This window comes from Notechis scutatus, chromosome 3 (assembly GCF_049901735.1).
Source record: "Notechis scutatus isolate UNSWTSFEM ecotype Mainland chromosome 3, rNotScu1.2, whole genome shotgun sequence".
In the NCBI taxonomy this organism is placed as follows: Eukaryota; Metazoa; Chordata; class Lepidosauria; order Squamata; family Elapidae; genus Notechis; species Notechis scutatus.
This window is the reverse complement of record NC_142011.1, coordinates 34,752,955-34,766,074: the sequence shown is the minus strand read 5'-3', so window position 1 is coordinate 34,766,074 and position 13,120 is coordinate 34,752,955. Positions and strand designations below refer to the sequence as shown.

The window sequence follows — 13,120 nt, the reverse complement described above, 5'->3', positions numbered from 1 at the left end:
CAGAGTGCTCCGGCCATCACAGGCACCCCCAACACGAGTGACCTCAAGCTGGCCACGCGAACCCTAGCCACACACCCCTAGCCCCCTGAGATCAAACACAGCCCTGATGCGGCTCTCAATGAAATTGAGTTTGACACCGCTGGAATAGAGGATGTCTGTGAAAGGATTCTTCAAGTTGTGTTAAATACTAATAACCTTGCTGATGTTTGAAGCCCAGGATGGCTCCAACCCAGACAAATCCAGTTGGCCTGTGTCATCTGCTCTCACAGCCAGACTTCGGCGTCTAGTCACTATCTATCAGCGTTGCAACCGCAAAGAATTGCCGTCTAGACCTGACGTTATTGGAACTTGTAAACATGGCTATTGGCTGCAAGAGGAAATGATTAGGAGAGCCAATGAAATGGATTCTATGAACAATGAAATACAAAAGAGGTAAACAGAGTAAACTGTAAAAATCGGCCTTAAGCTTATTTGGATATTGCTAATTCTGAACAACTGTCCCCTATTCTCTGGCTTGTCATTTTGATTGTAATCACACAGATACTACTGTACAATTAGATGTCTGAATTCATATTTTGACTTTAGATTTTGGTATAATGTAAATCCAAAATGTAGGCTGCACATGTTTTAATACATATATGCTTATTGTGATCCTCTGAAGTCACTTTCTGGCAAGTATTGGAAACTATTTTCCCTGTTTTGAACTTGAAAACATAGAATAGTCACTTGAACAGTTGCATGGGATTATTCTCCATTTTCTTAGCTTCAAACTTAATGAAACTCCAAGGATTACAGTCATGCTTAAAATTTGTGAACCCGTTTGTGTTTTCAATGTTTCTGTATAAGTATGACTTAAAACATGACCTGTTCTCCATACTAATCTTAGAACTAGATAACGAAAACTCAACTAAACAAATGAGTCAAAAGCATACTTGTTCATTTATTTAGGAAAATCCAAAAGTACATTTCGACATATGGAAAAGGTATGTGAAACTTTGCTTTTGATAATTGTATTGCCCCTTGGGCAATAACAACTGCAACTAAACATTTCTGATAACTCTTGATTAATCCTACATGTCAGTCAGTTTGGAGGAACTTTAGCCCATTCCTCTTTACAAAACAGCAACTCAGGGATTTTGGTGGACTTTTTTGCAGAAATGCTTGCATCAGATCCTTCCACAACTTTTTGCTAAGATTAAGGTCAGGACTTTCAGTCATTCTAAAATGTCTTCTGCTTTAACAATTCTTCAATCATGCAACTTATGTGTTTGGAGATTGTCTTGCTGCATGACATTTTCCTGTAGAATTTGCTAATACAATTCAGAATTCATGGTTCCACCAATGGTAGCAAGCTCTCCAAGTCCAGAGGCAGCAAAGCAGGCCAAAACCACAATACTGCCATTGCCATGTTTCATGAATGGGATAAGGATGCTAGATACAGGGTTTGGCTTTTGCCAAACAACACTTTTATTTCAAACCCAAATGTTCCACTTTGTTCTCATCTGTACAAAGACATTCTTCCAATAACTTTCTGGCTTATTCCTGTAGTTTTTCACAAACTGTAGTTGAACAGCAATGTTCTTTTTGGAGAATAGTGACTTTTTCCTTGCAACCTCTGCATTGCACATTATTACTGTTCAGTGTTTTCCTAATGGTTATTATCCTAGGGTTCTTTGAGGCCTCCGAGAATATTACATAGGAGTAATACTCTTGGAGTGATCTTGGTTGGTTGGCCACTCTTGGGGAGGATAACCATGGTGTTGAATTGTCTCTATTTGTATCTGTCTGACAGTGAACTGGTGGACTGAAAAGACTTTGGAAGCAGTTTGTAACTTTTTTCCAGTCTGGTGAGCATTAAGAAATGCTGGGGTTTTTTGGAGATCCTCAGAAATCTCATTTGTTCAACCATGATACATTTCCATATACCTGTGTTGTGAAGATCAGACTTTGAAAATGATTTCCCACAATTTTGTTCTTTAAAAGAAGATTCACATTTACAGCTGATTATCATCCCATTGATTGAAACATTTGACTCTTAATTTCTCCTTCTAATGAACTGATAATTCTAGAGGTTCTCATCTTTCTGCTACACACAAATATATAGCTTTGGATCATTTTTCTTGATATAATGAACATAAAATGTTTTAATTATTTCTTTAATTGGCTTCTCTTTATCTTTATCTGGAGAAAAGATCACATTTTATTATGCAGAAATATTGACAATTCAAAAAGGGGTTCACAAACTTTTAAGCACCACTATATTTGGCAAGGAAGGATCTAAATCATATAGGCCCAAGTCAGTTCTTCCTCGTTAGGCAGGATAAGCAGATTCTGTTGCACGATGCTGCAGTGGTGAACAACAGTACATATTATGAACTTTTCTAGGTTTCCCTTCAGGAAATATAAGAGTATTGGGTGCTGTTTCCTGAAGGTATTCTGAGGATGTTCAGTCAGCAGTGCCAAATGATACGTTCTCCAATAGCATTGTCTTGTAATAAATACAATGAATCTTTTCAGTAGATGAATTTGAAAAGAACTATAGGAATGTCAGAACCAAATGAGATTATTAATTTATTTTACATTAGTTGCCACAGTTGTTAGTTGTTAAACAAAAAAGAAACCTTAAGTTTTGTCCTCCTTCAGTCATGTAATACCTCCTTTGCTCATGGAAAGGGGAATGAGACACAGCAAGAGATTTCTGCACACAAATGGTTTTATAGAATAGGTACAAAATGCCTTTCTGATCAATATTTAAGGAAGAAACCTGATATTTATGTTTTAATAAACTGGGATTATACTGAGAAACTGGATTGTGACAGGGCCGTGTTCCTCATAATTGCTCGTACTAAGCTGTTTTCAACACATAGACTTCTTTCCTAATCAAAATTAATTCCAAACTGCAAACATGGAAGAATTTCTGGGAGTGGAATGATATATAAATACAATAAATAATAATAATTAAATCGTTGGGATGAAAATGCAATTTTTATATATTTATTTGTATTTCTCATGCATTCTTCAGATGGACCAGAAGAGAGCAAGCAGATTTCTATCGCACTGTATCTTCATTTGGGGTCATTTATGAGCCAGAAAAGAAAGTCTTTGATTGGACTCAATTCCGATCCATTTCACATTTGGAGAAGAAAACTGATGAAAGTTTAGAAAAATATTTCTATAACTTTGTTGCTATGTGTAAAAATGTTTGTCGGTTGCCCCACTGGAAAGACGATGGTGAGTAAGAAACATTCAAGGGTTGCTTTTGAGTGTTTCCAGCTTAAAATTTCTTTCATTCCATTTTTTATACTTTTATAATTATCATGGCTTCTGAGTATCTTCAAAGTATCTCTCTCTTTTGCTGTAAATACGCTTTCCTTCCATTTCAAAGAGTCCAATGTAGTTTCATCTTCAGATTGAAAGCTCTGAAATCTAAGTAGACCATTTATCACTAAGTGAGGCCTTGAAATGACCAAGGAGGCTAGGATTGAAGAGATTAGGACTCAGGCCCACTCTCACTCAAGGAAACTCACTTTTGGAGTGGTCACTTTTTCTCAGTATGACCTGCTTCACAGGATTGTTGTTGAGATTAAATTAAGGGGAGATCCCCAGATGTAGTGCTCTTAAAAGAGTGATATATCTGTCAATTATTTGAAAGCTTTTGTTTATGCATGGGGCCGGGGGAAGGGGAGAAAGGGGGGGGGAGAGGGTAGGGGGGGGGAGGGAAAGAGCCCCAAAGAGAAAAAAACCCCCCAACATCAACTTCCGGTTTTGTATGGGGGTTTTGCTGGGAGGCTGGACGTGATCTCACATGGGAAAACTATTGCAAAACAACTCATAACAGATGTTAGTCCCCTCTTTGTCTAGGCTGATGTGAACTGTAATGGCCCCAATATATGTAGCTGGGCATCCCAGGCTATAAGCTATCTTCCTTTTTCTGAACTATTTTTCCTCACTGTCATCTTATGCTATAGCTTTGAACACTAGAGTCATTATCAATTATTAGGGGACCCTTGAATTATTAGATATCCTGATACAGAAAATTTATTTCAGTTTGATTTAATTTAAAACTATTCTGCTACAGCATCTCCCTCCCCCCCTTACTCTCTCTAGCATATGTTTTGGTTTTATCTATTGTTCCTTTATATTCTATTTGTGTAGGCCCAACAGATCCCAATATTTATGTGGAACCCATCACAGAGGAACGTGCTGCAAGGACGCTGTATCGAATTGAACTCTTGCGGAAGATTCGTGAGCAAATATTGAGATGTCCACAGTTACATGAAAGGCTCAAACTTTGCCGCCCAAGCCTATACCTCCCTGTGTGGTGGGAATGTGGCAAACATGATCGGGATCTGCTAATTGGTACAGCAAAGCACGGACTGAATCGCACAGACTATTACATAATGAATGATCCACAGTTGTCGTTTCTGGATGCCTATAGAAATTATGCTCAGAATAAAAGGACAGGGGTCCTTGGAGAAGAACACTTGTGCTGTCACCACCAAGCAAATTCTAAACTATATTATTCATCTTTGTATAATCAAGCAGAAAGAAAGCAGGCACCTGCAGAGGCAGAAACAGATAACTGTGCTAAGTTAATGAACTCAGGGAATGATCTTTTGCAGGCAGAAAACATCTCTCAGGATGGCAGCTGTGAAAATTTCATGTCTAAGGTCCGAAGTATGATTTCCGCTAACTATGATGAGAGTTCTTTGCCTGACTCTTTGTCGTGCATGCTGTATGATGAAAAGGCCTGCAACAGTGAGCACAGTTCTTTTGCTCGTGACAGCCCTAGCTGCACAGATATCAGCAGCAATGCTACCAAAGTGGCAGAGGGGAAAACAGATGGGGATGAAGACCTCTCTAGCTGTGATGCTGAGACCATACGAGAGTCCACCTACTTGGATCATTTGCAGTTTGGCAGTGATCAGTTGGAAGGTCAACATATAGGACAGGAGCTTTCAGAGAAGGAGGCAAAGCCTTCTGAGAGTTTTGCTCAGGAAACCTGTAATGCCCTTCAGCATATGGAAAATCAGTATATTAGCCCAAAAGCAGTTCCGTTTGAAAGAGATGGTATGGAGAGTGTTCTGAGCATAGGGGTCTATGGTCCAAGTCTTCATAATTTTGATATTAAAGTACAACCTGAGAAGAGATTGATGGGCTTATTGCATGAAAAGAGTTTGGAGGAGAAATTAATGCAGAGTCAAAGCCATAGTGAAGAGGAGGAGGAAGAGGAGGAGGAAGAGGAAGAGGAAGATCATCTGGAAACCGTAGCTGACATTGGGAAAGATAGAGGAAAAGCCAAATGTAGCACACAGGAGGAACAGAAACACAATTCATGTATTCTCACCACTCTGGATACATTAATGGAAGAAAGGAATAAGGTCCTAGTTGAATCAGTCTCAAGTGAGCTGGCAGCATCCAAATATGATAGTGAGCCAGGGATGGGTGAGGATGATCAAGTTGAATGTGAAACCCTTGAGGAGCACACCCCAAGCTTGCAGGAGATTCAGACCTGTCATCACCACTACCACCACTCTGCAAGAAGCCAGGCTTCAGCAATTCAAGTGGAACTCCTGAAGTCACACCCGGTTTGCATGGAAGGAGACCTCTGGGGAGATGATTCTGAGGAGAAGAGAGAAAGTCCTATTACTCAATCTCTTTATGAGAGTGAAATAAAGAGAGAAGAAGAAGAGTGTGAGCACCAAGACCTAGACAAGAGGGATGGAATCCATCAAAATCAAGGTAGAATATTGTGAAGAAATATTTCAATTCTTTACATTTTTCAATTTGGGCACATGTTGGGCTAGAAATGTTCACATCAGTAAAGATGATGTTACAGCTTGACACTTTGAGGCATCATGGCTTCCCATTTATTGTTAATTAAAATAATCTAAAAGAGAAAAATAGAGATTAGCAAAAGGAGTTTTCTACTCCATTTTAAAAAAGGATGAGAAACTCATGTAGCTGTGATTGCTAATTAATTGTTGTAATTCTCTAGGATACTATTTAAAGCAATCATGAAAAAGTAAGTGCACCCCACGTAAGATTTTTCCTTTTTAAACATTAGTAGCCATGTCAATATTTTAATCATCATTCAAACAAAATATAAAGATGCAATTGGGAAAATACGAAAAAATGATTCACAATTATTTATTCAACAAAAAAATTAACAGATATACCAGTTCCTCCTGATTATAAGTAAGTATAAAGCCCTACATGATATAGAACAGTGGTGGCTAACCTTTTTGGGCTCCTGTGCCAAAAACTGTGCATGTTTGCATGCCAGCACCCAAAAGGCAATGTGTGCCCTCCCATGTCCCCTGCGCATGCGCGCACAATCCCCCACCGCCACCCTTTACCTGCACTGCACCTCCCAGCTGATTTTCGGCTTGTTTGAGGCCTTTTTCGGCCTCCAAGAGGCTTGAGGAAAGCTTCTGCAGGCTTTGCAGGCCAAAAAATGGGCCCGTTTTGTCACTTCCGGTGACAAGCCCCTGGGAGCCTGAAAAAGGCCTGAAACAGGCCGAAAATCAGCTGGGAGGTGCACGCATGCGCTGTGAGGTAAGTTTGCCTGTGGCTTGTGTGCCAGCACAAATGGCTCTGTGCCACCTGTGGCATGCATGCCATAGGTTCGCCATCACGGGTATAGAGCCTGGTTCCTTTAGGGATTCTCCCATATCTTCTGCCCAACTGGTTTAATTCTGCAAAGTTGGTGCACTTCAATTAAACAGTCATCTATTGGGACCCCAGGAAATGCACCTTTTCTATAGTAGCACCTGTCCTCTGGAAAAAGTTCTGCCCCTTGAAGACCTGGGTCTTCACCCAAGCCATTGGGGAAGGAAAGTTAGACCCATCATTTCATTCCATCTGGTTTGTTGTGCTTGCCATTTTTTATCTTTCTCTTTTATGTTTTACTGGTTTTATTGTAATTTCTTGGATTGCTGTGAGCCACCCAGAGATTTTTAAAATAGGTGGCATACAAGATTAAATAATGTTATTGTTTAATAGTAATAATTATGCCTTTGGCTCTACCTCTTATTGCCCCTTCAGCAGAAACAGGCTCAAGTAGGGGATTCTTATAATTGACTAGCACTCTCTGACATGGACTGGGAGGAATAATTTTTCCCATTTCTCTGTACAGAAGGTTTCCTGCTGTGTGATCTTTGAGTGTTTAGTTTTTCAGTTAACTATTAGCTACAGTGTCTAAAATCTGTTGTCAAGTTTGAAGAGTTCACTAAATTATTTGATGAATATTTTATTTTGTTTAGGAATGTTTCAGATCTGTAGTCTATTGCAGTGTTTACTGTTCATTTTATATTTTAAGTTCTAATCCATATTTAGACATTTTTCTGCATAACAGCACTGCCATTTGACTCAGACTTTCATCCTTCTGAGGTCAGTAAAATGAGGACCCAGATAAACTGCTTAGAGAGAGCTATAAAGCACTATGAAGCAGTATATGTCTAAGGGCTATTTTAGGAGTGAAGAAAGCCCCGAAACAGTGAATACTGCAACTGACATCAAAGTATATTTTATTTCGGTCATTTGTTGAGAGTCATTAATGTACAGTAGTAGTTTCAAGTCTACTTTTTTTTGTAATTTTAGATGGCTTTGAGAAGTTTTCTGAAGATGAAAGTAAGAGCTCGGCATTTGCTGTTCCTGGAGAGAGTGATGAACTTCATGATGTTCGGGCACCTACTATAGCTCAACTTTTACAGGAGAAGACACTCTACTCTTTCTCAGAGTGGCCCAAGGTAACTTTGTATTTTCAGTATGCATAAATAAAGGATTTAGATCAATGCTCAGTGAGAACTGAGAGTAACTTTCCATATCTTCTCAAGACGTTTTTTCCTCCCACATCAACAGTATCTGGAATTATATGGTTTGCCAGGTTTATCTTTTAGAGCATTTTCTAAGGAAGATAAATCAAGTGAAAAAATGGTGTCCTCCTCATTGGAAAAGAGGACTTATTTTAATGAGTCTTCAGCCATCTCAGGATTGTCTTGTTGACTGGATTCACAGATCATTCTAAACTGCAGAAACCATATTAAAATTTTCTTTATTTCTATACTTCATACAGGAAGGTGCCAATTAAAATGAAACTAACAATGTTTTCTACGTAGCTCTGATTTATTTCTGTAAATTGGACATTCTTCTGACATGCTACTTATGTTATACTCTGTTTTGATAGGCATGCATGTTACTTTCTACAGCTATTTGTGTGTTTTATTATGCAAAGTAAGATGTTTTGTATGTGTGATTCTAATGGCAAGCCATCATTTGGAGGGGGTCAGTCAAGTTCACAACTCTTTTCCTTTGTGAACGTATGTAGTACTAATTCCCTGTTTTTCATATTTATAAAGATTAGGTCATTTCTCCTTTGAAAAAAAATATTTTAAAGTACATATTATTTTTAAAAAGACAAGAAGAGATGTTCAGCTCATTTCATCATTGGCCATTCAATCAGTAAGATTTGGTGGCAATCTTCCTTCATAGTATCTACCATCTTTTCTTTTATTTGCCTCCCCAACTTGATTCCCTCGTCCTAAAATGCAATTCCAAGAGAGTATCATGTTGAAGAAACCTATCTTGTTGACTTCATAGATATAAACTAATAATCTCATACTTTTTTGTAACATGCCATCTCTTAAATGCATAGGTTCTTCATATGGTATGTACTGTATTCATAAGAGTGACTATGTGTCTGCATTCCCAGGCCTGGGACATGATAATATTCTTGATAAACAAAATAGCAAATGCACAGCTCAATCAACTTCTTAACATCCTATATGAAAAGAGTTCTAGGTTGAAAATGTTCACTAATTTTAGTTTTCCCACGCATTATGAGAGTATGCCAACATATACAACTGAACGAAGAATATCTATTATTTGACAGGATCGGGTGATCATTAACCGTATTGACAACATCTGTCATGCAATCTTAAAGGGAAAGTGGCCTTCTTCCAGTCAATCTTTTGACATACCATATATAATGCCCACTCCTGCCTTAGTCAGCAGTACTTGCAATAGGAGTGGCTATACTGAACCAGAAGTCTCTGAATCCAGTTTCAGCAATGGAGTGTTAGCTACACAGCTCCCAAAGGTAAGCTTGCATATTCATTCTATTAAAAGTTATTTGTATCATCTTTCAGATTTCTGTCTCTATAGAGAAAACTATTGCATATTTCCTGTTTCATTGTAATGTACTGATATATTTGGTGTATTAAGGTTATGTGGCAGGCAATGAAGACCATTAACATAAGCTCCCAGAGAGACCTCACTCACATTATTTATTAGTGGTCCAAATATCCAGTTAGTGATATAACTCCTTAGTGGGAAGTTGCATCTCTTTGATGTTTGTAGAAAAAAATTGAATGGGAGTTCCCTGAATATATTGGGAAAATATAAGATATGAATACTTTGTTAATTCTGCTTTTAATTTAAATTAAATTTGAATGTGACACTACCACTCTAGGGGAGATTGTTGCTTTCTTCAAGACAATTTTCTTAATATTTTCAGCAAAGGAGGGAATGATGGAGGAGCAGAAGTCAACTTTTCTAACTGTTACGGGCATGGAGACATCCCTTTTGTAAAGGGCTGCTATAGATTCTGTAGCTGTACATTATGTATACCGCTAATCATAAAAAGTGACCTTTCTGGCTCTGGTTTTAACCACAGGAAACTTTTCTGGCTCCCACCTTTGTCAAAGATGAATCCAAGCACCGGCAATCATATGAATTTGAAATGGAGAGAGATGCCAAGCACCGGAGTCTTGATCAGCTGGTAGCATCCCACTCCCATCCTTCAGCTGTATTAAATGGCTGGCGGGATACAGTAGATCTCTCAAGAGTGCCAGATGGAACTTCAGCAAGCAGCACTCCGTTTTCCATGAGCACAAATATACCTAAGCTAGGGACAATGAATGCTCTGCAGGGCTCCCTTGGCATGGACTTGTCTGGAATCCTTCAAGCAGGGCTTATTCATCCTGTCACGGGGCAGATTGTCAATGGAAGCTTAAGAAGAGATGATGCTGCTATCAGAAGACGACGGGTAGGAGAAAAAATGTGGAAGGGATTGACCTGATACTTTTGAAGGAGAGAAGCCTGCAGACAGGGCTGCCTGTGAGTACAAATCCCCATACTCATTTCTTATTTTCACTTTTCTTTGGACAATGGACCAAACTCCCAGTGGGCACTTGTTACAGCCTTTGGAGACGACAATTGCTGAAAGCTGCTTTGGAGACCTAGACTCAGCAGAAAGAGAAGCTCACTAGCAATAGTTTTAAAAAATCTATCATGATAAACAACTAAACCGTTCTGGCTTCCTGAATCAACTATCCCATAATCCCTACTATTGCACTCTTTCACAATCCTGGATGTGGAGACAGTACTTTTGGCCAATCTCACCTGTCTCCCTTTACAGAGAAAATTACTCTGTGTAAAATTTGGAGGAATACAATTGGAAACATTTCTTTTTGCTTCCAGCTTTCTTGCCTTTTTTGTAGCCAGTAGAGTGGCTGAAATGTAAGCTAAATTCACCATCAGAATGAAACTGGTGGTTTCAGAAGATAAGGTTATGTAGATCAAGGTTAAGCACCTAAATGAGAATTTAGGACAGTGGAGAAACGTAAAATCTCATGAATCCTGCTTTAATCACAGCTAATCTCCAGACATGAATCCTTATGTCTAGACACATTCTCAGTGCAAGATAAGATTAAGATACAGGGAATCAGCTCACATTAATCCATGATACAATATTTTTAGCCAAGCCTAATTTCCATCTAGTTCCATTTTTTTCTAGATGGTGATTTCCTTTCAATTCTCCAGTCTTTCTGCAGGTTGGATGATATTTCTTACTTAACTGCAGGGGTGGGATCCGACCGGTGTAACTGCCAGTTTGGTGATTTTACATTTTGTGCACATGTGTATATCGTCATCAGCTAGCTGCCTGGACAGCTGAGCAGTGCTGCGTGCAGGTTCACAGCGGTTGAAAAAGCACTTTTTCCTGCTTTTTCAACCATAGCTGTGTCACGTAAAGCAGCTCTGGTTGAAAGAGCAGGAAATAAAGGTCAGGTAAGAGCCCGGATGGGCGGGTGGGCCAAAACAGCAGCAGACATAGAACCGGTTCTATGTATGCTCTCTGTCTGCTGCTCTTCAGAACTACCAGTTCTACAGAGGTGGACAGAACCAGTAGTATCCCACCCCTGCTTAGCTGAGGCATCTCTTCCTGGAATAAAGACAAAAGAACAAAACCTAAAGGAGTGGGACTCCTTTCTTTTAGGAACTCACCTGAGGAGGTGGCAGTTGGCTGCTTTTGATTAGTTACTTCAAATTTGAATTTCCCAGGCTTTTCTGTAGGAGGGCAGCTGTGTTAGGTGTACGTTGTCAAAAAATCAGAAAAAGTCTGGTGGCATCTTCTCTAACATATTTTATTAAAAGTCACATGCTGTTGTTAGCTGCTGCTAATCAGAAATGAATTTCTTATTTTTTTTGCCAGACTTTCTTGGCAAAAGGTTCTAGAGGTTTAGCTTTGATGGATTTAATCTTGTAGCTGAACCGTGTGGATTATTTTCTCCTCTTTCAATGTCCTTTCTGATCATCACACTACCACATACCCAAAACAGGAGGATACGTCAAATAGAATTAGTAATTAACACAAATAAAGCAATCATATACTGTTTTATTGTAGTGCGATGTGATAGTCAAATCTTTTGAAAAACTGAAAAGTTTTATTATAAGCAGAACAACTCAGACAAATTAATCAAATAGCTCAAAAGTACTGTTCCTTGTTGCTTTGATGAAAGAGTCTAAGCCAATTATTGACAAGCAACACATAGCAATAGTAAAGTGTAGTAAATCTTTGGCCATCCCTCACATGTGAAAAAGGTCCTTCATTCTCAGTACCTTGATAGATTCCAGCGTAGCCAAGAATAACATATGCTTCCAGATTGGAGGAGAGGCGTGCGCCTATTTTCTTCCCATCTTCCCCAGACATGTTTTTCTTTCTCAGCTGCTACTGCTATCTTATTACACCATATCCCTATTCTGTGGATTTTTTCCTTTAGGTATTAAGTCCAATAAAAGCATTAAAGCAATTTGGTACTCTTGAAATGTGTCTTATTGCATTAAGAGCAAGTAATACATATAATAAATCTAAGAACAGTTGGGATCCTAATACTTCTGGGGCTTCAGTGGGGTCAAATAATAGCATTAAGCTGAAGTGAGAGAAGAGCTAATTTTCTGAAAGTTTCTATGTCAATCATTAACCCAGATTAAATAATGATAAATACAAAATTTGAAAGATTAAATCCCTCTTTCCTTACAAGCAATTGTAATTTATGCAGTAAAAATCTACATCTATACATTAGAATTTATATCTGAAGCATGCCTTTTTCTCTGTTTCTCCTTATGTTACTCAGGAAGATGAAGGTCAGACTGTAACAAGTAATTCTAATTCAGATGGGCCAGTTATAACTACCTCAAGTCAACAGACAGTTCCAGCTACTAATGTCCAGACAGATAAGATTGTTCCAAACAAGAGTCTTCTGGATTGGCTGAGACAGCAGTCTGATTACACCCTCGAAATCCCTGGCTTTGGCACAGTAAGTGCAAGTTTTGTATTCCAATGCTGGACAGTATTATTTGGGATTCACTCATATTCACTTTTTCTTTTCCTTTCAGAATTTTATAGAAAAGCCTAAACAGAGAAGGCAGCGTTGTAAAGATCCCAGTAAGCTAGACATAAATTCTCTCACTGGAGAGGAACGGGTGCCTGTGGTGCACAAGGGCACAGGGCGGAGGGTAAGTGGAAGCATTCTTACAAATAATGTAGTCTTTGGCTTGAGACAGTAGAGCTTTTTCTGCCTTTATTTTACACCATACCATTCCAATCAGTCAGTCAGTCCACAATCTGGAAATTTGATCTGGGTCTTCATCAGTCCATTTCCTTTTAGGGAAGGGAGTGTGCGGCTTTGCTCCGCATATGGAAGGCTTCTCATTGGGTGGTCGAATGCATCAAGAAAGACACCAACGCAAGTTCTATCTTGGGTGAGCTGCCCCGATCAGAATTAGGGGAACTCTTTTTATTAAGAACATACAAAAGAGGTGAGCTCCATCCAATCAC

The 13,120-nt window shown here is 38.9% G+C and overlaps 1 protein-coding gene across 1 annotated transcript in view; it reads left to right on the top strand.

Annotated features, from left to right (window-relative positions):
• CHD6 (chromodomain helicase DNA binding protein 6) overlaps positions 1–12,849 on the top strand; it is an 87,360-nt gene extending 74,511 nt beyond the window's left edge. Inside the window, 9 exon segments of the mRNA XM_087959048.1 lie at positions 213–432; positions 3,023–3,231; positions 4,156–5,742; positions 7,603–7,751; positions 8,894–9,100; positions 9,677–10,043; positions 10,046–10,119; positions 12,417–12,599; positions 12,679–12,849. Coding sequence (XP_087815174.1) covers positions 213–432; positions 3,023–3,231; positions 4,156–5,742; positions 7,603–7,751; positions 8,894–9,100; positions 9,677–10,043; positions 10,046–10,119; positions 12,417–12,599; positions 12,679–12,849 — 3,167 coding nt within the window.
• Positions 12,850–13,120: the final 271 nt, after the last annotated feature.